The 21,994-nt window shown below is 56.0% G+C and overlaps 1 protein-coding gene across 4 annotated transcripts; it reads left to right on the top strand.

The window, feature by feature from the left end:
• The first annotated feature begins 555 nt into the window (after positions 1–555).
• TYK2 (tyrosine kinase 2) lies at positions 556–19,933 on the top strand. Of its 4 annotated transcripts, none has more exons than XM_086699120.1 (25): positions 556–641; positions 1,511–1,689; positions 1,955–2,170; positions 5,900–6,023; positions 6,157–6,304; positions 6,657–6,820; positions 8,405–8,771; positions 9,142–9,339; positions 9,438–9,595; positions 11,457–11,565; positions 11,657–11,846; positions 11,923–12,026; positions 12,111–12,293; positions 12,379–12,466; positions 13,392–13,519; positions 14,406–14,541; positions 14,625–14,779; positions 15,519–15,669; positions 16,094–16,191; positions 16,460–16,652; positions 16,992–17,110; positions 17,424–17,596; positions 17,809–17,926; positions 18,356–18,466; positions 18,552–19,933. In XM_086699120.1, the coding sequence occupies exons 3-25, from the start codon at positions 1,975–1,977 to the stop codon at positions 18,684–18,686; spliced, it is 3,546 nt and encodes a 1,181-aa protein (XP_086555246.1). In that variant the 5' UTR covers positions 556–641; positions 1,511–1,689; positions 1,955–1,974; the 3' UTR covers positions 18,687–19,933. The 4 variants fall into 4 exon arrangements, 3 of the variants coding, with proteins under 3 accessions (XP_086555246.1, XP_086555247.1, XP_086555245.1); XM_086699121.1 differs by lacking the exon at positions 556–641 and adding an exon at positions 821–838; XM_086699119.1 differs by lacking the exon at positions 556–641 and having other exon boundaries at positions 858–1,689.
• Positions 19,934–21,994: the final 2,061 nt, after the last annotated feature.

Below are 21,994 nucleotides of genomic sequence, written 5' to 3' on the forward strand. Positions count from 1 at the left end.
GGGGTGGGATGGGGGTGAGGGTGGGGTGGGGTGGGGTGGGATGGGGGTGAGGGTGGGGTGGGATGGGGGTGAGGGTGGGGTGGGGTGGGGTGGGGTGGAGGAGGTCTTCATCCAGCTAGGTGGAGCTGGCCAGGCAGGGACAAGGGAAGAGAGGCAGAATGGAATGGAGTCACATAACAGGACGAAGAAAGACTGAATGGCGGTTGGCTGGGCTGCAGCCTTGATCGCCAAGATAAGGACATGGGGTTTACACCAAGTCCCAGAGCCTAACTTTGGCCCACCGTCCGCGTGGGCAATTGCTTAGGCGTCACCGGCAGGCCACACTCTCCAGCCGCCCCAGCGAGCCACCCCTTCCGCATCTCCGCCCACTTTCCCCAACAGCCAGTCGCTGACGCTGAAGCGCATCCAGGAGCCGCCCCAGCCAATCGCGGTTGGGGGGGGGGAAGTGAAGCTGAGGACCAATAGGAACTCCTCCATTGCAACGAAAGGACCAATGGTTACCTGCGACGGGTCACAGCGGCGGCCAATGACTATGCCCATTTCAGGTGGCCAATAGGAGGCGATGTCTCGGCGGCAATTTGGCGGCCGCTGCCCTTGGCTGTGGGGCGGGGTCCCGGGTCCTAGCCAGAGTCCGCGAAAGGGTAAGCCAGGTGCCGCCGGGAGGTCTTCTAGAGGGAAGCGGCCGGCGGGAGGCGCGGCTGGAGGCGGGGAGCGGGCGGAAGGGAAGAGGGGGTTGCGGGGAGGGGAGGGGGGAGTGGCTGCGCTTGGCCGGTGGGCGGGGGCGGGGGGGGGGGGTGAGGATAGCAACACCCGCTGCCTTGTGACTGGTCAATGCCTGGTGGGTGCACCTCGTGGTTCCTGCCCCTGCCAGCGAAGTTTCGAGGTTTGGGTGTTTGTTTGGGGGGGGGGGGGGGGCGGGCAATGCGGACCTCCTGGGTGGAGACCTCCAACCCCATTTGCAAAGCTGGCTCTGGACCCGGTGGGGATGAGGAAGGAGGAAATGGACGTCCCCACCATATTTTCTCAAATGTTAACACATAATAATAGCGAATATTTATTAAGTACTTACAGCCTGCCAGGCCCTGTGCTGAGCGCCCTCCCTGCCTCATCTCATTGAATCCTCCCAACAACGCTTTGAGGGAGGAGAGGCTGTTATATGCCCATTTTCCAGACGAGGACACAGGCTCGGAGAGGGGCTGATTGCTGAGGAATCTGACATTGTGCTATGACGACATTCTCTTCTCCGGATCACTGTTTGTCTTAAAACTGGAGGACTTGGAGGCCTGAGGCTCGGGCCTGGCTCTAGAAAAAACCCCACAGCTGGATTGAAGGGAGAAAATGAAACACAACCTGTCCTAGGCTCAGGGGAGTCGGCAGTACCTGGGGTTACTCACCGGGGTAGATGTGGGAGGCAGGAATCTTGGCCTGTAAGAGAAGGACGATGGAAGCAATAATAATGATTTTATTCTTGTTTTTGTCATATTTGTTATTTTTTCATGCCTGCGTTAAGGGCTGAGCTGTGATGTTACAACCATCTTTTCATGGCAATGCTCCCAGCATCTCCATTTTCCAATGGGGAAACTGAGGCCCAGTGTGGCTAAGTGACTTGTCTGATTTGACACGGAGAGATCCAAGATTTGCCCCCCTGGTCTGTCTCACCACACCTGCCTGCCTGTTGATTTTGGGAAGGTGGGTTCAAAACAGGTTTTTATATTGGTGCAAACCTGTCCAATAAAGGGGTTCGTTATTGTTCATGACAGATCTAATAGGTGCGGGCATGTTCTCTAACTCCATCAAACAGATGTAGAAACAGGCTCAGGGAGAGGAATTGGGTGTCTGAGGTCATACAGAGAGGGGGTTCCAGAATCTTCCCCTCAGGCCTTAGCCTGGCTGAGTGGAAGGTTGAGGGGACGTCAGGTCAAGGTCTGGGGGCTGATGGCCTGTCTCTTCCCAGCCAAGCCAGCTGTCAAGAGCATGCCTCTGTGCCGTTGGGGTGCCACCACCAGGGACAGCAGGCCTGATGGGGATGAGGCTCAGCCCATGGTCTCCAGGGGAGGCCTAAAGGTCCTCCTGCACTGGGCTGGCCCTGATGGCGGGGACCCCTGGGTCACCTTCAGCGAGGCCACACTGACCGCAGAGGAGGTCTGCATCCACATCGCACACAAAGTCGGTGAGTCTGGGGCATCGGCCATGTGGTGGGGGTGGGGGATGGGGGTGCTGAGAGCAGCAGCTGGGCCCATCCAGCCATCCATCCTTCTGCCCATTCGAATATTCAGCAGACATCGAGTGAGGAACTGTAGTGTGCCAGCCCTTTGTAGAGCTCTGCCTTTGTAGAGCTGATATTCCAATAGGAAAACCAGCAAGGAACACAATGAATAGGAAAACAGCAGAGATGGCTGATGGAGACAAATAAAAAATTCAGGAAAGGCCACTTGGCTGGCTCAGTTGGTAGAGCATGTGACTCTTGACCTCAGGGTTGTGAGTTCAAGCCCCAGGTTGGGTGTAGAGATTACTTAAAAAAAATAAATAAATAAATCAGGGGCGCCTGGGTGGCTCAGTTGGTTAAGTGTTCCACTTCAGCTCAGGCCGTGATCTCACAGTCCGTGGGTTTGAACCCCGCATCAGGCTCTGTGCTGACAGCTTGGAGCCTGGAGCCTGCTTTGGATTCTGTGTCTCCCTCTCTCTCTCTGCGCCTCCCCCACTCGCGCTGTCTCTCCCTCAAAAATAAAATAAAAACATTTTTTAAAAAATTAAAAAAAGAGAGAGATGCTTAACCGAGTCACCCAGGTGCCCCCAAAAGTGTAATTTCTTCTTCCAGAGAAGGAGAAGGTCTGTCCAGTGGGACTTTGCTTATTGGCCCCGTCTTCCAGGAAATTCTCTTAAACCTCCTCACCCACAGTCTGATGGGGGCCTAATGGTGGATATCTATCACACGTTGCGCTTTCCCATTGGTGGCCAATTCTTCAAGAGCTCAGACAGGAGTGCCGGGTGATGTGACGCATGCCTGGCAGAAGGAACAGGATTTGTAAAGGGCCCAGGCAGCCTGATCTTTGGAGGAAGCAAAAGACCTTAAGAGGGACTACATTGTGAGTTCTAAGAATTTGGTAAGGGAAGTAGGAATTGAAAGCGGAACCTTATTTGTCAGGGTCCAGGTCCAGGTCATGGTTATTCTGTGCCGAGGGGGTTGGGCTTTCTCATGGGGCAATGGGGAGCCGTGGAAAGTTCAAGCCAGAGAGCAAAACAGATTGGTTCTTTAGGAAGCTGCCTCTCAGGGAGGCATTCTCCTTCTGCGGGAGGCAGTACACTTGGACACAGCGACCTTGAAGAGCGATTTGCATCATCCCACACAGTTCCACTCCTAGATGGGTACTTTACGGTCGCTCCGCTCATATGTTTTAGGAGACGCGTTCCAGAATGTTTGGAGCTGCTTCATTTATTTTAGTGAAGGATGGGAAGCTGTCTCAGAGTCCCTCTGTAGGAGAATGCATAAATTGCAGTCAGGTTGAATGCTGAAATGTTCTATAGTCAGGAAAAAGGAATTTCACCAAAGTTACACATGTCATGTGGGAAGTTTTTTTTTTTTAATTTATTTAAGAGATTTTTGATGTTTATTTATGTTTGAGAGAGGGGGAGAGGGAGAAAAAATGTGAATGGGGGAGGGACAGAAAGAGAAGGAGACACAGAATCTGAAGCAGGCTCTAGGCTCTGAGCTGTCGGCCCAGAGCCCGATGCGGGGCTCGAACTCATGGACTGTGAGATCATGACCTGAGCTGAAGTCGGATGCTCAACCGACTGAGCCACCCAGATGCCCATTTTTTATTTTAATTTTTATTTATTTTTTAATCTCTACACCTAACACTGGGCTACAAACTCATGACCCCGAGATCAAGAGTCACACGCTCTACCAACTGAGCCAGCCAGGCACCCTTCATGTGTGAGGTTTTAAAACCTATTGTAACTTGAAAAAGCAGGGGCACCTGGGGGTTTAGTCGATTAAGCATCTGACTTTGGCTCAGGTCATGATGTCGCCCTTCTGAGTTCAAGCCCCGCGTTGGGTTTGCGGCTGTCAGCGTAGATCCCACTTTGGATCCTCTCTCTCCCCTCTCTCTCAGAAATAAATACACATTAAACAAAATAATAAGAGGGGAGCCTGGGTGGCTCAGTTGGTTACGTGTCCAAATTTGGCTCAGGTCATGATCTCGCGGTTCGTGTGTTGGAGCCCCGTGTCAAGCTCTGGGCTGACGGCTCAGAGCCTGGAGCCTACTTCGGATTCTGTGTCTCCCTCTCTCTCTGCCCCTCCCCGCTCATGCTCAGTCTCTCCCTCCTTCAAAAATAAATAAACGTTAAAAGGGCAGGATGCCTGGGTAGCTCAGTTGGCTAAGCGTCCGACTTTGGCTCAGGTCATGATCTCACGGTTTGTGGGTTTAACCCCCACGTAAGCTGTCAGCTCAGAGCCTAGAGCCTGCTTCGAATTCTGTGTCTCTGATTCTGTGTCTCTGTCTCTCTCTACCCATCCTCTGCTCGTGCTCTGTCTCTCTCTCTCTCTGTCTCTCTCAAAAAATGAATAAAGGTTAAAACGATTTTTTAAATAAATAAAAATTTTAAAAAGGAAAAGAAAATTGTAGGGGCGCCTGGTTGGTTTAGATGGTTAAGCCTCCAACTCTTGGTTTCGTCTGAGGTCAGGATCTCACAGTTTGTGGGTTCAAGCCCTGCACTGACAGCACGGAGCCTTCTTAGGATTCTCTCTCCCTTTCTCAGCCCTTCCCTGGCTGCTCACTCGCTCGCTCGCTCTCTCTCAAAAAATAAATAACATTAAAAATTAAAAAAAAAAAAACAAATTATAGAAGGATACCTATAGTGTAATATTAGATTTAGAGCTTATCACACTTGAGACTAGATCATAGAGGATATGGAAATGATAAACTCTATTTCAGGAGTATGGTTACCTCTTTACAGGAGGGGAAAGGAAGAGAATGTAGGCAGAGGCTTCCGTTGTAGCAGTCAAGTTTTAGGTCTTTATCTTGTCTTTGTACTTTGGTGATTATAAATGATTCTGGATGGACTATCTTAGATGAAAATGTTAAGTGACTTGTGTGAAAGGATGCCTCGGGTGGCCGGTGTGAGAAACAACAGCAAGTCTGGAGGCTGGACTAGGGCTGGGCTTTGGATCGGAAGGAACCCAGGGAGATTGGAGGACGCGGACAGAACAGGCCTTGTGAGCCATCTGATGTGGGGTGCTGGGGGGGAGTTGAGGACAAGGACCAAGTCCTAGTTTAAAGAACTGGGCAGACAGAAGGAAAAAAAAAAAAAAAAAGAACTGGGCAGACAAGAGGCGGGTCTGGGGACCTGAGACAAGATCTCTTTGAAACAAGGCACATCTAAGAGGGCTCTGGCATCCAGGGGGAGACAGCTAGGAGGCAGGTGGCTCTTCCCCCGGGGCTGGAGTTCAGAGCGAGACCAGGCAGAGTGCCAGCAGTTTGTAGAGTTGGGTGGGTCGGTCTAGGATAGGTTCTCGCTCTAGGAATGGCAGCCTCCCAAATTTTCCTGGGTCAAGGGCAGCAAAGGTTTACCTAAAATCTAATGCAGGTTGAATGATTCACTTCTATCTTGTAGCTTCGGCACAAGGGGTCTCCACCACCCCTGAGACAGGGAAGATGCGAGACAGTTTATTTCCTGGCCTGGGAATCTGCGTCTCCCTTCCGCCAACATCCCGTTGTCCAGAAACCAGGATAGGAAATCTAGTCTCTGAAGCCGCAGCATGGTCAACATGTTGCATTGCGCTCGACGTGCAGGAGGAGCAGAGGGGAGGGAGGGGAGGGGAGGGCCGGGCCTATGAGGGGGTCCACAAGGCAGATGGCAGCAGCTGCGGACTCCTGATCTTGTTTCTTCCCTGTTCCAGGCATCACTCCATCCTGCCTCAATCTCTTCGCCCTCTTTGATGCCCAGGCCCAGGTGTGGCTGCCCCCAAACCACATCTTGGAGGTCTCCAGAGACATGAACCTGACATTGTACTTCCGCATGAGGTGGGTGAAGGCCCCTTGGAAGTCTCGCCCCTTTTTGTTCTGCCCCCCTCGTTCCCCAGCACCCCACCTTCCTGGAGCTGGTCTGAGTCCACACTAAGGCCCCAGCTGTTCCCCCTTCCCCCCCGCCTTGCAGGTTTTATTTCCGGAACTGGCACAGCATGAATCCTCAGGAGCCGGCCGTGTACCGCTGTGGGCCCACCAGGGCCAAGTCTTCCTCGGAACAGGCAGAGCAGGGGGTGCAACTCCTGGACCCAGCCTCCTTTGAGTACCTCTTTGAGCAGGTGTGTGCAGGGCTGCTGGGGACGTGGGGCTGTTTGTGAGGGACTCAGGGGTAGCTGAGGAGCCCCGCTTCCCTCCCCAGTTCACTAAAGCGAATAGGTTTCAGCCCTTGCCGTCTGGGATCCTTTGGCTGTCTGAACCAAAGGGTTCTGAGACAGGATTGCGTGGGAGAGAGTGCTGTGATCCATTAGTGATGTGTGCCACAGGCCGAGGGTGGGGCAGAGGAGGCATGTATGCTGCGTATTTGGCCTTTCCAGAAAATGGGGGTTCCCTCCCATCCCGAAAGTGGACAGAAGCCAGAGAGGGAACAGGTTTTCATGCCTCCCTTTCTGCCCGCTCCCCCCACCCACCCAGGGCAAGCACGAGTTTGTGAATGATGTGGCACCACTGTGGGAGCTGTCGAGCGAGGAGGAGATCCACCATTTTAAGAACGAGAGCCTGGGCATGGCCTTTCTGCACCTCTGCCACCTCGCCCTTTGCCATGGTATCCCCCTGGAGAAGGTGGCCAAGAAGATCAGGTGTCCGGGAATGGGGTGGGGACAGGTATCCGGGAGTCACAGTAGACCTTGCATCCTGCAATGTCTTCATTCGGCAAACGCTTATTCAGTGCCTGCCGTATGCTGGCGCTGGTGCTGGGTGCCGAGGCCACAACAGTGAACGAGTCAGACAAAAATCACCGTCCTCTCGGAGCTCACGTCTGGTCAAGGAGCCAGGCAGCACACAGAACAGCAAAAGCGAAAGGTCCAGGGTTTCAGGTGATGCTACACGCAGAGGGGAAAAAATTAAGCAGGAAGGGAGGAAGAAGGAGAAGGTAGTATTCAGATTCCAAGGTTTGAAGGAAGTGAAGGAGGGAGCGTGGTGCGTATCCGAGAGGAGGGCGTCCTGAACAGAGAGAACAGCCAGTGCGAACACCCCGAGGCCTGGCAGATATGTTGGAGGATGTGTAGGTGGAGCAGAGTAAACTCGGAGAATTCCTTAGAGTTCAAGGGAAGGAAGGACATAGGAGCATGGGGAGCTGGGAGTGAGCTGTCTGCACCTCCATTGTTGTGAGGGCCTGGGTAATCTGGGTACACTGCCTGGAGGAGGCAGTGAGAGAAATGGATCCTACAAGACCAACAGTTCTTAAAGCACGTGTCCTTTCCATTTCTGTCATGTTATCACTCTGGAAGACCCAGGCTGGGACAACAAAGTCCAAGGTGCTTGGAAGCCCGGAGGGAGTACCCCCTCTAGCCTCGACATCAGAGGATGCTTCCTGGGAGAAGTGACATTTCTGCTAAGACCTGAAGTTTGAGTCAGCTTTATCCAGATGTGGACTGTGTTGGCCAAGCATTCTAAGCAGAGGGAAAAGCATACGCAAAGGCCCAGAGGCAGTAGGCAGCAGCGGCCTTCTTCTTGGAGATCTGAACTTGGAATATGGGGGCCTGAGTCCACCAGGCTGTAGTCAGGGGACCTTTCTCCCAAGGGCTCCAAGGAGCCCTGGGAAGCTTGGAAGTGGGGGCAAGAGGCAGCTAAAACCTCAAGCTTTTGGATCGCTCTGATCTAGGGGTGGGAGAGAGGGCTTGGGACATGGAGACTGAGGCTCAGAAATCTGTTAGCTAAGTGAGCTGTACTGGAGGTCAGATGCCAGACAGGCAGTGGGAGAAGAGGGGAGAGGATAAGGGTTTGTGAGGAGCAGAGGGGCCTCCCAGAGCTGTGCCTTTTGTCGATAATCATCATATCGGTGATAAAAACTAATCGTGACTTCTCCAGTAGTAACACCTGATGTTCACATAGGTCTTACTGTGTGCCAGTCAGCAGCCCTCAGGCCTCAGGCCTGGAAGTGGGCCCTGTTTGATCCCACCCTATATATGAGAAGACCGAGCGCTTTAGGAGGTTGTCCGAGAGCTGGGATTTTAGCCCCATCGTCTGCTCCAGAATTCTGACACCGGCTGGCCTCCCTGTGCTGGCCCTTTATTGCGTTGCTCTCTTTCCACCTGCACGACGGCCGGCCTGTTTTCTAGACGAGGCAGCTGAGGTTCAGAGAGGTTAGGCCGCTCACCCAGCGTGACGCGGCTAGGCCTGCAACCGGGCTCCTGACCAGCCCTTCCTGGTTGCCCCCCCAGCTTCAAGGACTGCATCCCGCGCTCCTTCCGGCTGCAGCTCCGGCGGCACAACGCGTTAACACGGCTGCGCCTACGGAGGCTCTTCCGCAGGTTTGTGCGGGCCTTCCAGCCGGGCCACGTCTCCCAGCCGGTCATCATGGTCAAGTACCTGGCCACGCTGGAGCAGCTGGCACCCCGCTTCGGCACGGAGCGCGTGCTCGTGTGCCGGCTGGAGGAGCAGGCCCAGGCCGTGGGGGACCCCTGCTACGTCCGGGACGGGAGCCAGTCCCCCCCGGAGCCTGGGCCTGAATTGGCCCCCGGACCCCCTACTCATGAGGTGCTGGTGACAGGCACTGGTGGCATCCGGTGGCGACCAGTCCAGGCAGAGGTGAGCAGAGTGCCTCTTCCATCCGGGGGCCCCGATGGCTGGGGCTGGGCTTCCTGCTCAGCCTTGGCCTCCAAGGGTGGCTGCCGTGAGCCCTTTCCCCACGTGGCGCTGGGGTGTGTCTGTCTGTCCCCTGGGGTGGATTTTTGGGGAGCAGCCTCTGTCTCCCCCCTAGGGACCTACTTTCTGAGGTCTGCATCTCTGAGGGACCCTCGTCTGGTACCTGTGAGGTTCTGTCTTCTGGCGTGTGTGTCTCTTGGGGGAAGGTCTCCGTCCCATCTGTGACACGGGGACTTAGGGGGATGCCTGAGGAGCCTGTCCCCGGGAAAACTGTGCAGGGGACTAAGCTGGCACGGCCCTGCTGGGTTTCCAGGGTCCCAGTGGCGATGGTTGCAGCAGGAACCCCCGTGCTGGCCCATCAGGGAAGAAAAGCAAGGCCCAGGAGGTGGGCAACCAGCCAGTGGACAGGCCTCAGGAAGCGCCATGGGCCTACTTCTGTGACTTCCAGGACATCACCCACGTGGTGCTGAAAGAGCGCCACGTCAGCATCCACCGTCAGGACAAGTGCCTGGTGGGGCCCTGGGGCTGCGGGCCTGACGGGGGGCACGGGGGGCGCCTCTGGTCTGCGATGGCTGCCTGACGTCCCCCCACCCCCACCCCGGCCCGCAGGAGCTCACCCTGCCTTCCCGGGCTGTGGCCCTGTCCTTGGTGTCGCTGGTGGACGGCTATTTCCGCCTGACGGCCGACTCGAGCCACTACCTGTGCCAGGAGGTGGCCCCTCCACGGCTGGTGATGAGCATCCGGGATGGCATCCACGGGCCCTTGCTGTGAGTGCTGGGAGGGCGGCTGGGTGATATGGGGCGACGTGGGGCTGCCAGCCGGGCCGCAAGCTCCAGGGACGGTGAGGCTTGAACGAGGTGTTTGTATCGAGGTCTTCGCGTGCGTTCACATTAGTGTGCTTGTGTGTGGTGTGTGCTCACCTCCGTGTGAGAGTATACACGTGCGAGCAAGCCTTCCTGTCTTAGTACATGCCTACGTGTGTGAGCGCAGCTGTGAGTGTGGCCGTGTGTAAGCACACACACGTGCACATGCATCTGCGCCTATGGCGTCCATGTGTGTACACGTGTGTGCATGCCCGTGGGTGCACACGTGTTCGCCTGTGTGGGTGCACGTGTGGGAGTGGATGCACGTGTGCACGCCTCGGGTTACAGGGGGAAAGAGGGTGCCTGCCACAGCGTGGGCACGTGTCATGACAGCACCTGGGTCTGGGACTGTCACCACACACGTTTAACGGCTCTTTGGGTGTGCGGCTGTGTTTTATGATTGCATATAAAATCGTCATTGCCTGTTCTTACGTGACGGGACGGGTGATCTTTGTGGAGCTGTAGGTTGGACAAACGCTAGTGGCCCTTCACATACATGCGTGTTTACATCCCCACAGGTGTGTGTGTGTGTCCTGGTAATTGTAGGTCACTGTCTGTGCAATTCTGTTCGGACATACGGGGCCAAGGACGTCAAGTGTCAGTACTTAAGTGGTCCTCAGACACGCGTGTGGCCATCCTGCATGCTCCTGGGTCAGGGTTTGTGACTCGCGGTTCGTCTGTGCCTCATACCCGTGCCTGGGCGGTCCTGCGCCATCTGCGGCCCCGGGACGGGCCATCGAGGTGTCTAAGAGGTCCGACGGCTCGGAGCCTAGTCTCTACCCCAGAGGAGGGTGAAGCGGCCATCCCACCTCCTGAGGGCCGTGGCTGTGCCATGTCCCAGCCGATGTGCACGGCCACCTGTCTTGGGGTCCGGGGACCGCATCGGCGTGTGTCCTGGTCTGTTTGGACGGCTAGGACAGTAGCATTGGCGGAGTGATGTAGAGGCAACGGACGTTTGGTTCTCATAGTTCCGGAAGCCGGAAGTCTAAGTTCGAGGTGCAGGCAGGTCCGGTGTTCGGTTGAGAGTCCCGCCACCTGGGTCATAGACAGCCCTCTGGCTGGGTCCTCACGTGGAAGGGGCAGGCGAGTGCTCTGAGGTCCTTCTGTAAGGGCACTGATCTTATTCGTGGGCTTTCCACCCTCGTGACCTGATCACCTCCCAGAGGCCCCACTTCCTCACAGCGTCACCTTGGGGGTTAGGTTTCAGCACAGGAATTCCAGGGACACATGGACATTCAGTCTAGTAGCATGTGAGCCCCCACACGCGTAGGTGTCTGGGCCTCTGTGGCTGCAGCCCACGTACTGCCTATCTGTGCTCACGACATTGTCACCTCTGGGTCTGGGATATCGATGCCCCTGTGCCACCACATCATAACGGGTAAGCGGCTGCACTTGTGACTGTTGTCCTATGAACGTGCGACAGACTACATGCTGCGTGTCAAGGTGGCTGGCAGGGTGTGTGCCCATCCAGTGTCTGAATGCAGTTGACCGTCTGTGTGTGTGTCACCATGTTGGTGACACTGTCCAGCCATTGTCACACACGAGCGTATGCCTCTTGTGGCACCTCTATCGCCCTGGGAGTGTTCGTGTGCGATACCATGTTTAATTGGTACGCGTCTGTGTTCAGACTCAGCATCTGCACGTAAGTGCCCGAGTCTGACGTTTGTCAGGCTCGTTCGTCAGGGAGGTTTCGTGTGTCCTTGTGGCCAGGCGCGGGTCCAGCTGCACTCCTGGGTTCCCCGACACGCCCCCTTGTCTTCTACAGGGAGCCATTCGTGCTGGCCAAGCTGCGGCCCGAAGATGGCCTCTACCTCATCCACTGGAGCACCAGCCACCTCAACCGTCTCATCCTCACGGTGGCCCAGCGTGACCAGGTGGGCCTGGGGCGGGGGTCCCGGGCCGGGGCTGGGCGCGCTCCCTGCCTGGACCCCTGCTCACCGCCCCCACCCCTGCCACCCACCCCAGGCACCTGGCGGGCAGCAGCTGCACCTCCGTAAATTCCCCATTGAGCTGCGGGCCGGGAGCTTCGAGCTGGAGGGCTGGGACCGCTCCTTCCCGAGCGTGCGGGAGCTGCGCACCGCCCTGCAGGGCTGCTCGCTGCGGGCCGGGGACGACTGTTTCTCCCTGCGCCGCTGCTGCCTGCCACGCCCCGGAGGTATGGTACGGGGAGCCATGGGGGGGGGGCGTCTCCTCCCCGTGCCAGCCCACGGTGATGTCACTTCAACCCCCAGAGCTCTCCAACCTCATCATCATGCGTGGGTCTCGGGCCAGCCCTGGGCCACTCAACCTCAGCCAGCTCAGCTTCCACCGCGTCTGCCAGGATGACATTACCCAGGTCCGTGCAGTCGGGGCTCCGGGGCACTGGGGAGGGCGGCCTCCAGCTGTCGTCACGGAGACGTTCTGTGCTTTGTCCCTCCAGCTGTCTCACTTGGGCCAAGGCACGAGGACCAATGTGTATGAGGGCATCTTACGGGTGGGGGAAAGAGGTCCCAAGGAGGGCACGGCAGATGGTGGGGACCCCCCCACGCCCAGTGGGGACCGTGGGCAGGAGCTACGAGTGGTACTCAAGGTGCTGGATCCCAGTCACCACGACATCGCCCTGGTGAGTGAGCACCGCCAGGGTCCAGGTGGCAGGATGGGGGGGACGGTCAGGGTCTGTGACCACCTGACCTGCCCCACGTCCATAGGCCTTCTACGAGACAGCCAGCCTCATGAGCCAGGTCTCCCACGTGCACCTGGCCTTTGTGCACGGCGTCTGCGTGCACGGCTCTGAGAGTGAGTGGGTCCCCCACCGCCCCCCGCTTTGCAGTCCCCTTATACCCACTCCCTGGGTTGTACCCTGACCCTTGACCTGTGTCTTCACCCCTGACTCCACGCTCCACCTTGACTTATACCATGATCTCTGACGACACACCTCAAACTGTGGCTACTCGACCTTCAACTTGTACCCCACCCCCTGACTGTATCCCAACACTCACTTTGCATCCTCATCCCTGACTATACCTTGACTTTTCCTTCTACTCCAGTACCTGGCTGTACCCTAACCCTTGACCTACACCCTGACTCCTGGCTGGATCCCTAGCCCATCTACCACCTGACACCCCTAGTCCCCGGCATCTCTCGACTCTCTGACCCCACTGGCATTGTGACCCCACGCAGACACCGGCACCGTTGGGCTCCCCAGTCCTCCCAGATCTCTTGCCTCCGCCCCTACCTCTACCCCTACCCTGTGTGTACCTCAAAACTCCACGTCCAGGGTGACCCCAGCCAGTAGCCCCCACATTCTCAACCCCACCTGTCCATTTCTCTGGCTTTCCCTCCAACGCGGGTCTACACCCCGTGAGTGCCCCAATCTGGTGGGATCCTGTGAGCCCTTATGATGCCCCTGTCTTAACCTCCACACTTCCACTCGCCTGTACCCACCCCCGGTTCCCCAGTGACATCCTCACATTGTCACTTTACATGTCAGCTTTCCCCGGCCCCACCCTGGACTCAGATGCCAGCGTTCACCTCTGCCTCACCCTGCACCCACATTGCCTACCCTCCATCCCGCATTTCCCCTCACCCCAGCGTCACTCCCAAGTTGCCCCCCGGGCCTCTGTCCCGACACCTTCCCCACCCACAGTCCCAGCCCCCGTGTCCTACCACCTGTGCTCTGGAGGGTGGAGGCAGGTGGGCAGCCCCTGCTGGGCCTTTGCAGACATCATGGTGACAGAGTACGTGGAGCACGGACCCCTGGATGTGTGGCTGCGGCGGGAGAGGGGCCACGTGCCTGTGGCCTGGAAGGTGGCAGTGGCCCAGCAGCTGGCCAGCGCTCTCAGCTACCTGGTGCGTGCTTGTGGGTGGGGCCTGGGTCGATGGGAGCGCCAGGGTGGCCTCAGCATTGGGTGTGGAGGCCTCAACACGTTATTTAATCCACACACTGGCCCTGGGGGATCTTTCCATGAACCTGTCCTGCTCACACACCCCTGTGGCTCCCATCTCCCCCAAGAGAACACCTCACCTCTCTATAGTGTCTGAGGTCCCGGGGGGCTTGGCCTTGGCAGCCTCTGTCTCTCTTGCCATTCATCCCAGCCCCTCCTGGCCTAGTCACCCCAGTTTCCAGAGCACCTCTGTGTGCCAGGCTCTGTCCTCGTCCCTGAGGACACAATGGAGAACAAAACAAAAGTCTCTGTCGTTAGGGAGCTGGGCGCTTAGTTGGGAGGAACAAACAAATAATAATTAACTACGTTGTGTAGTGTTTTAGGAAGTCGTAAGAACTACGGGGGGAAGAGCAGGGTCTGGGGAAGAAGCAAAGGTTTAAATAGATGGGTGGGGGAAGGCCTCACTAAGGTGACCTGGTGGTGAGGAAGGGAGTCCCGAGGGTATCTGGGTAAGTGCATTCTGGGAAGAAGGAATAGCCAGCCTAGAGGGCCTGGGGAAAGAGCTCCCCGGGCTTGGTTAGAGGAGAGCAGTTGGACCTGACCGGAAGTGTGGCCCCAGCTCTGGGAAAACTGGAAGGACCTACTAGGTGCCTAGTGCAACCCGGTCCCAATGACCACATATTTGGATCCCCATGATGACCGTGATCGTTTTATGGGTTTTGTGGTGTATTTGACCTCGGTTATTTCTTTCACGTGGGCCGTCCCTGTGGAGACCACATGGATGGGACTGGGGGCAGCATCTACAGCGCCCCCCCCCCCATTGGCCATGCCCCCTTTCCACCCCACCACAGGAAGACAAGAGCCTGGTTCATGGTAATGTGTGTGGCCGGAACATCCTGCTGGCACGGCTGGGACTGGCGGAGGGCACCAGCCCCTTCATCAAGCTGAGCGATCCCGGTGTGGGCCTGGGCGCCCTTTCCAGGGAGGGTGAGGACCCGGGCAGGGCTGGGTTCAGGGACGGGCTTCCCCCTGCTCTTTTCACCCTTGGTGACTTCTGACCCTGGCTCCAGAGCGGGTAGAGAGGATCCCCTGGACAGCCCCCGAGTGCCTGTCAGGTGGGGCCAGCACCCTAACCACTGCAGCTGACAAATGGGGCTTTGGTGTCACCCTCCTGGAGATCTGCTTCGACGGGGAGGCCCCTCTGCAGGGCCGCGGCCCTTCTGAGGTACGTCCAGGGCTTGTCTGGTTCCATCCTATAAAGGGGATTGGCACTTCCAAGATGTCCAGAGGGCATGTTCGGGGTCCAGAGCTGCCTCCTCTCTGGCTGTGTGGCCTCGTATCTCCGGGGCTCCATCAGGTTATCCGTCACTTGGGGTTAACCAGTCCCTACGTCATAAAGTCGTGACATACAGCGAATAAGTGACGTGTTTCGGTTTTAAGCAGAGCACCCGGGGCCGTGATGAGAGCAGCACAGGCTGTGGGGGTGAGGGAGTACCAGCGGATTCCCCGGAACCAGTTGAGGGGTCAGGCAAGGCTTCCCAGAGGAGGTTTAATCTAAGTGCAGAAATACTGCAGTGACCAGGCTAGGAAGCGCAGCCTAGGCAGAGGTCCCAGCACGTACAAAGGCCCCGGGGGTCTGGTGCGTTCAGATTGCTGCAGGAGCTTCCTGGAGGCAGACGGAGGAGGGGCTAGGTGCAGAGGTGGGTGGAAGCCAGGGCAGGAAGGGCCAAGTGTGAGGTGTTCGAGCCCAGCACGCTCAGCTGGACTCGGGATCAAGTCCTGGCCCTGCAGTGGTGATCAAGTCTGCTTCCATTTGCCAAGCCTCAGCTGCCGCATCTGTAAAATGGGAGTGACAAGAACAAGGACCTAGCTTGCTCTGAGAGCTTGACTGTTCTTTTGGAGAAGGGGACCAGGAGTGGGGGTGAGGGGTGGGCACTGACTCCTGTGGGTCCCCTTCCTGGCAGAAAGAGTGCTTCTACCAGAAGCAGCACCAGCTTCCTCAGCCCTCATGCCCGGAGCTGGCCACACTCACCAGCCAGTGCCTGACCTATGAACCAGCTCAGCGGCCCTCCTTCCGCACCATCCTGCGTGACCTCACTCAGCTGCAGCCCCAGAGTGAGCCCCACCCCCTTGCTGGGACCCCTGCTTATGCCTGCATGGTGCACCTGAGGTTTCTGCACAGGGACTCGGCATGCGTGCCCGTTTCGAATTCACTTAAGGCTGTACGGATGCCTGTGCTCCCCTTAAAGTCTTATGTAGGGAGAGCCACAACCTCTTTGGACAAATTAGGCCCTTGCAGCAACTCTCTTGCTTTTGCTTTCTCTCTTGATGTAATACCCTTTACCCAATCTAAGAACTTCCAGGCGTCAGTGTTGATGCAGCCAGTTCTGTATTTTGGACAAGAAGTGGAATTTTGCAGCTGTTGCAAAAAAGTTTCCTTATATTTGAGATCAGATGCTGGGGGAGCAGACACCTGCTTTCTGTGCCTCCAAGTAGCTGGAAGAGTTAGGGGTCCAGTGACACCCACTGTGACTTCCAGATCTTGCTGACGTCTTGGCTGTGAACCCCGACTCGCCTGCATCAGACCCCACCGTTTTCCACAAGCGCTATTTGAAAAAGATCCGGGATCTGGGCGAGGTGAGGGGGCTGGGGCAGGGCCCAGACTGTCAAAAGCCCGCCTGGTGGAGTGAAAAGAGTTTGGGTCAGAAGTTAATATGGGAAGGGCCTGGCCTATGAGACCCTCAGCCTCAAAGGAGGCCCTGAGGATTTGAAAAGGAGGCCTAGGCCCCAAGGAGACCCCCCTAACACGGAGTAGGTGGGGCCCAGGATTTTCCAAACAGACCCGACTGGAGTGGGTCCTGGGAAGCCGGGATAGGGCCGACCCTCCTGCGTGCTCTGGGGCCAGGGTCATTTCGGCAAGGTCAGTCTGTATTGCTACGACCCGACTAACGACGGCACCGGCGAGATGGTGGCTGTGAAGGCCCTCAAGGCAGGCGGGGGCCCCCAGCTCCGCACTGGCTGGCGGCGGGAGATCGACATCCTGCGCACGCTCTACCACAAGCACATCGTCAAATACAAGGGATGCTGTGAGGACCAAGGTGGGCGGGGCTCGGTGGGCGGGGCCAGCAGGGCCTGGCCAATTACAGCTTCTGACTGGAGGACGCCCTCGGGTGGGGTGGTTGCGCCGGGGCTGCCTGCTTCCCACCTTGGCCCGCAGCTGGGGCCAGGACGGATGGGGGGGACCTTCGGTTCCGTCACCCGGGGACGTGGGGGTGAGGTTTAGGGTGAGCTGTCCCACCTGAGGACCGGGCCTAGAGTGGCCGAGTCAGGGCCTCGCCTGGGGTGGGGCGGGGGCGCTGCGGGGGCGCTGCGGGGCTCGGGATGGGCGGCCCCCAGCCCCGGGCTCCATCCCCGCTCGGCCCCGCCTTCTGCATCAGGAGAGAAGTCGGTGCAGCTCGTTATGGAGTACGTGCCTCTGGGCAGCCTCCGGGACTACCTTCCCCGGCACAACGTCGGACTGGCCCAACTGCTACTCTTCGCCCAGCAGATCTGTGAGGTGGGCCAGTGGCCCCTCCTCTTTGGCCTGGCCTGAGGGTCCCATACAGTCGGCTCACCAGTCCCCAGGCCTGGGCCGGCTCCCCGCATCCCCAGTTTCCATTCGCCTGGAATCTCTGTGCCCACTTGGGCACGCCCGGCAGCCCAGTCCCTCCCGATTGTCCCGCCCCTGCCATCACCTCTCCTCCCTTTTGCTGGGCTCCGCTTGGCATCCTGCCTGCTCCTGCACCTGCTCGCCCCCTCCCCGCCTGATCCTGGTCAAGACTCCTCAGGCTCTACCCCGCCCCACTGATCCCGGCTCCCCCTCCCCCCAGGGCATGGCCTACCTTCATGCACAGCACTACGTCCACCGAGACCTGGCTGCCCGCAACGTGCTGCTGGACAACGACAGGCTGGTCAAAATCGGGGACTTTGGCCTAGCCAAGGCTGTGCCTGAAGGCCATGAGTACTACCGCGTGCGCGAAGATGGGGACAGCCCCGTATTCTGGTGACCAGACAGGACCAGCTGAAGTGGGGTGTCAGGGTCACCTGGGGCCGACGGGGAAGGAGATAGATGCTGGGGTCTCAGATGACAGGGTCTGATCCCAGTGAAATTGCCCCCCACCCCGGTGGGGCCCTAACTGGGACCAGAGAGCTCCCAAGCCCCAGGTAAGACCCTAACCTGGTCTGGCCCAAGGCCTGAGTGCCCCATCCCCCCAGGTATGCTCCAGAGTGCCTGAAGGAGTGTAAGTTCTACTATGCATCCGACGTCTGGTCCTTCGGGGTCACCATGTATGAGCTGCTGACCTACTGTGACTCCAGCCAGAGCCCCCCTTCGGTGAGAGACAGGCCCTCAGCCCCACCCCATTCCAGAGGAGTTAGAAAGGCATGCATTGGATTCCCAGCCCCTCCACTTTAGCAAGGGTTTAATCCCTAATCCCATGGGGTTCAAGCCACACGTTGGATTTAGAGATTACTTAAAAGTCTTAAAAAAAAAAAAGATTCTGGATAGATAAAAACAGTTTGTAGAGAGACTTAATAGCAAACACCCGTTTCAGACTTACTCTATGAATGTTAGTTAACCTAACTTCTACAGTAACCCCAGCGGTAGATGTTACTGCCCCTTTTTACAGGTGGGTAAACCAAGGCCCAGGGAGATGAAGTCATAAGTGTAAAGTTCTGCCCCAAGAAGCAGCAGAGGTGGGGCTAGAAGCCTCTGTCTAGGTAGACACACCTCCTGAATAGACCTTGTCTTGTTTGGGGGTAGAAATTCATCGAGCTCATAGGCCTCACCCAAGGGCAGATGACGGTGCTGAGGCTCACTGAGCTGCTGGAACGAGGGGAGAGGCTGCCGCGGCCAGAGAAATGCCCTTGCGAGGTGAGCCCTCTCTCCCCCCATTCGCCTCCCCATCAGCCGGCTGCCGAAAGAGCAGCCGCCACATTTCCAGTACTTTCCTCCCCAGATCTACCTCCTCATGAAGAACTGCTGGGAGGCAGAGGCCTCATTCCGCCCCACTTTCCAGAACCTCATCCCCATTCTCAAGACGGTCCAGGAGAAATACCAAGGCCAGGCCGCCTCAGTGTTCAATGTGTGCTGAGGCCTCTACCACCAGCTCTCAGGGTATTGGAGCAGACACCCAGGAGAGGGGCTCCCCGCCCCGAGAGGATCCCAAGGGGGAGAGGTCGGCCTCACCATTCCCTGTGCCTTATTCTGTCTGGAGACCCCACCTCTGTGAACGGACTTTCCTTCTGTCTTAGTCCACTCGGGTTGCTTTACCAACACCTCTGGTGGGGGCGCTCACCAACAAATGTATTTCTGACAGCTCTGGAGGCTGAGACATCCAAGATCAAGACACCAGCATGGTCACATTCTGGTGAAGGCCCTCTTGGTTCGTAGCCCACACCTGCTGGCTGTGTCCTCACAGGGTGGGAGAGGGCTAGGGAGCTCTCTGGAGTCTCTTTTGCAAAGACGCTTCTGAAGGTTCCACCCTCATGATCTAGCAGCTGCCAAAGGCCCACCTCCTAATACCATCACACTGAGCATTAGGATTTCAATGTAAGGATTCTGATGGGCGCTTGGGTGGCTCAGCTGCTTAAGCATCCGACTCTTGATCTCAGCTCAGGTCTTGATCTCGGGGTTGTGAATTCAAGCGCTGCGTGGGGCTCTGCACCAGGCGTGAAGCCTACTTTAAAAAAATTTCTTTTGAGGGGATGCACACCTTCAGACTATAGCACCTTCCGTGGTTATGAGCCTGGGGCAGACCCCTGAGGGACCCAGGACCAGCAAGGACCTACTCAGGCCTTCGAATCCGATTTTTTTACCTCCCCGCCTCCCTCGCCAGCTCCCACCCTTAGGACCCACCATTTCCGCTAGCTGGTAATAAACTCCTATTTTCTCTGCTGGAGGCTGTGGTCCTTGGGCCCTTCTGCAGCAGGTGTTTGCGCCCCTGGGGATTGCAGCCAGAGCAAAGTTTCTGCAGAAAAAAATCTGGCTGAACTCTTTAAGCTTTGTTCACCTCGGAATCACCAGCGAGCAGCAGGCCAGTACCTGGAACACAGAGGGCTCTCAATAACTACTTGCTAAATAGGTGAATTGCGGGGGGGGGGGGGGGGAGAGGGGGGACATGCCATGTAGACGAGTGCCAGACCTACCCTTTCCTCCCCTGTGTGACTTCAGGTGAATGGCTTTCCCTCTCTGGGCCTTATTCCTCAACTATGACCTGGGGGTGGTCATGCTCACCACTGCAGCGGACTAATGTAAATAGCTAATGAGGTCCTTCATGTCAGACTCTTAGCAAAGATACCTGCAAACAAGTACTTAATAAACATTTGATATTGTTGTTAATCTGGTGTTGGCCAAAGCGTTTCTACTCAACACGTCCTTGAGACGGGAGATGTGCAACCACATTGTGAAAGGCCGTGTAATATTTTTCTTTCTCATTTGACTTCTCAAGACCTTGTGCGTTGCATCTCCCCTTTTCCAGATAATTCCATACTCCATACTCGTGTATTGAGATCTGCTTTTGATAACAGCTTGCATACTAAATTTGCATTATAGTTATAAGGCCGGGGGCGGGGGGGGGGGAAGCAGGTAATATTGAAATCAACAGTGAAATGTCTGTTAGCCACTGCTGTCGTCTCTCTGAAGGCGACTAATGTCATCTGGTTTCCTGTTTCTGCTTCCAGAGACACTTCGTCCAGATACAAGGAAATCTGTACACATACTATGCTTTGTCATCTTTTGGAAAAATAGTAACGTCGAGTGCCTGGCTGTCTCAATAGATAGAATATGTGACTCTCAATCTCAGGGTTGTGAGTTCAAGCCCCACGATAGGTGTGGAGCCTACTTAAAAAACTTTTTTTTTTTAATGTTTCTTTCTTTTTAAAAAAATTTTTTTAATGTTTATTTATTTTTGAGAGAGAGGGAGACACAGAATCCAAAGCAGGCTCCAGGCTCTGAGCTGTCAGCACAGAGCCCGATGCAGGGCTCGAACCCACGAACCATGAGATCATGACCTGAGCCAAAGTTGGATGCTTTACCGACTGAGTCACCCAGGCAACCCCTCCAAAAAAAAATGCTACTACTATGCAGAACTCTTTTTTCCCCTACCTGCTAGAGGTCTTCGGGATGGTTCCACATACCCAGGCCTACAGGATTTCCTTGTTCTAGTTTATGGCTGTGTTGCGGCTCATCACTGAAATGTTAGCATTTGTTCCCTTCTGGGGGTCATTGGTCACTTCTAATCCTTGCAGTAGTAGTAGCCACCTGCTACATCGCCTCCTTGCCCAGGTTCAAGGGTATCTGTAGCACAAATTCTCAATGGGAATAGCTGCTTGTAGGATCGAGCCTGGTAGTGGCCACCTGGTAAAAGACGTGGCCACTAGAATATATTTTGATATTTGATAGGGCAGTCGCTTTCCAAAATTATCTTGCTTATTCTTGTGTGGCTACTTATTTAAAAAAAAAAAAAAAAAAAGTTGGGTGCCTGGGCGGCTCAGTCAGTTAAGTGTCCGACTTCGACTCAAGTCACCATCGCACGGTTTGTGGGCTCGAGCCCCGCGTCAGGCTCTGTGCTGACAGCTCGGAGCCTGGAACCTGCTTCGGATTCTGTGTCCCCCTCTCTCTCTGCCCCCACCCCCCACTCATGTTCTGTCTCTCTCTGTCTCAAATAAAAATATTAAATTGTTTTTTTTAAGTTGTATTATGGACAGTTTAAAGCACATGCAAAATAGGGAAGAATAAGGTAACAAACAAACCTGAACTTAACCGCCAACATCAGCAGTTTCCAGTATCCACTGCCGAACATGTTTGAGCTCTACCCCCATCCCTTTCCCTGCCACTGGAGAATTTTGCAGCAAGTCCCAGACATCATTTTCCCTGTAAAAACTTCCATACGTATCTTGAAAAGATCGAACCACAAACAATAACTGCAATCATTATCACACCTAAAAAGTTAAACAATAATTCTTCAATATCATTGTGTAGCCTGTGAGTATTTAGATTACAATTTTTTTTTAACATGTATTCATTTTTGAGAGAGAGAGACAGAGTGCAAGCCAAGAAGGGGCAGAGAGACAGGGAGACACAGAATCTGAAGCAGGCTCCAGGCTCTGAACTGTCAGCACAGAGCCCACCATGGGGCTTGAACTCATGAACTGTGAGATCATGACCCGAGCCGAAGTTGGACACAACCGACTGAGCCACCCAGGTGCCCCCCTAATTGTTTCTTAAATATTTACTGGTTCAAATAAATGTTCAAACAAGGCCCACATACTGCACTGGTTTGAGGGCAGCTTCCTTTAAGTTCTGGGTTCCTTTTTTTGCCCCTTGCAACATATTTGAGGGGCGCCTGTGTGGCTCAGTTGGTTAAGTGTCTGACTTCAGCTTAGGTCATGATCTCAGGGT

This window comes from Puma concolor, chromosome A2, assembly GCF_028749965.1.
Source record: "Puma concolor isolate L17-30 chromosome A2, mPumCon1.1.hap2, whole genome shotgun sequence".
Lineage (NCBI taxonomy): Eukaryota > Metazoa > Chordata > Mammalia > Carnivora > Felidae > Puma > Puma concolor.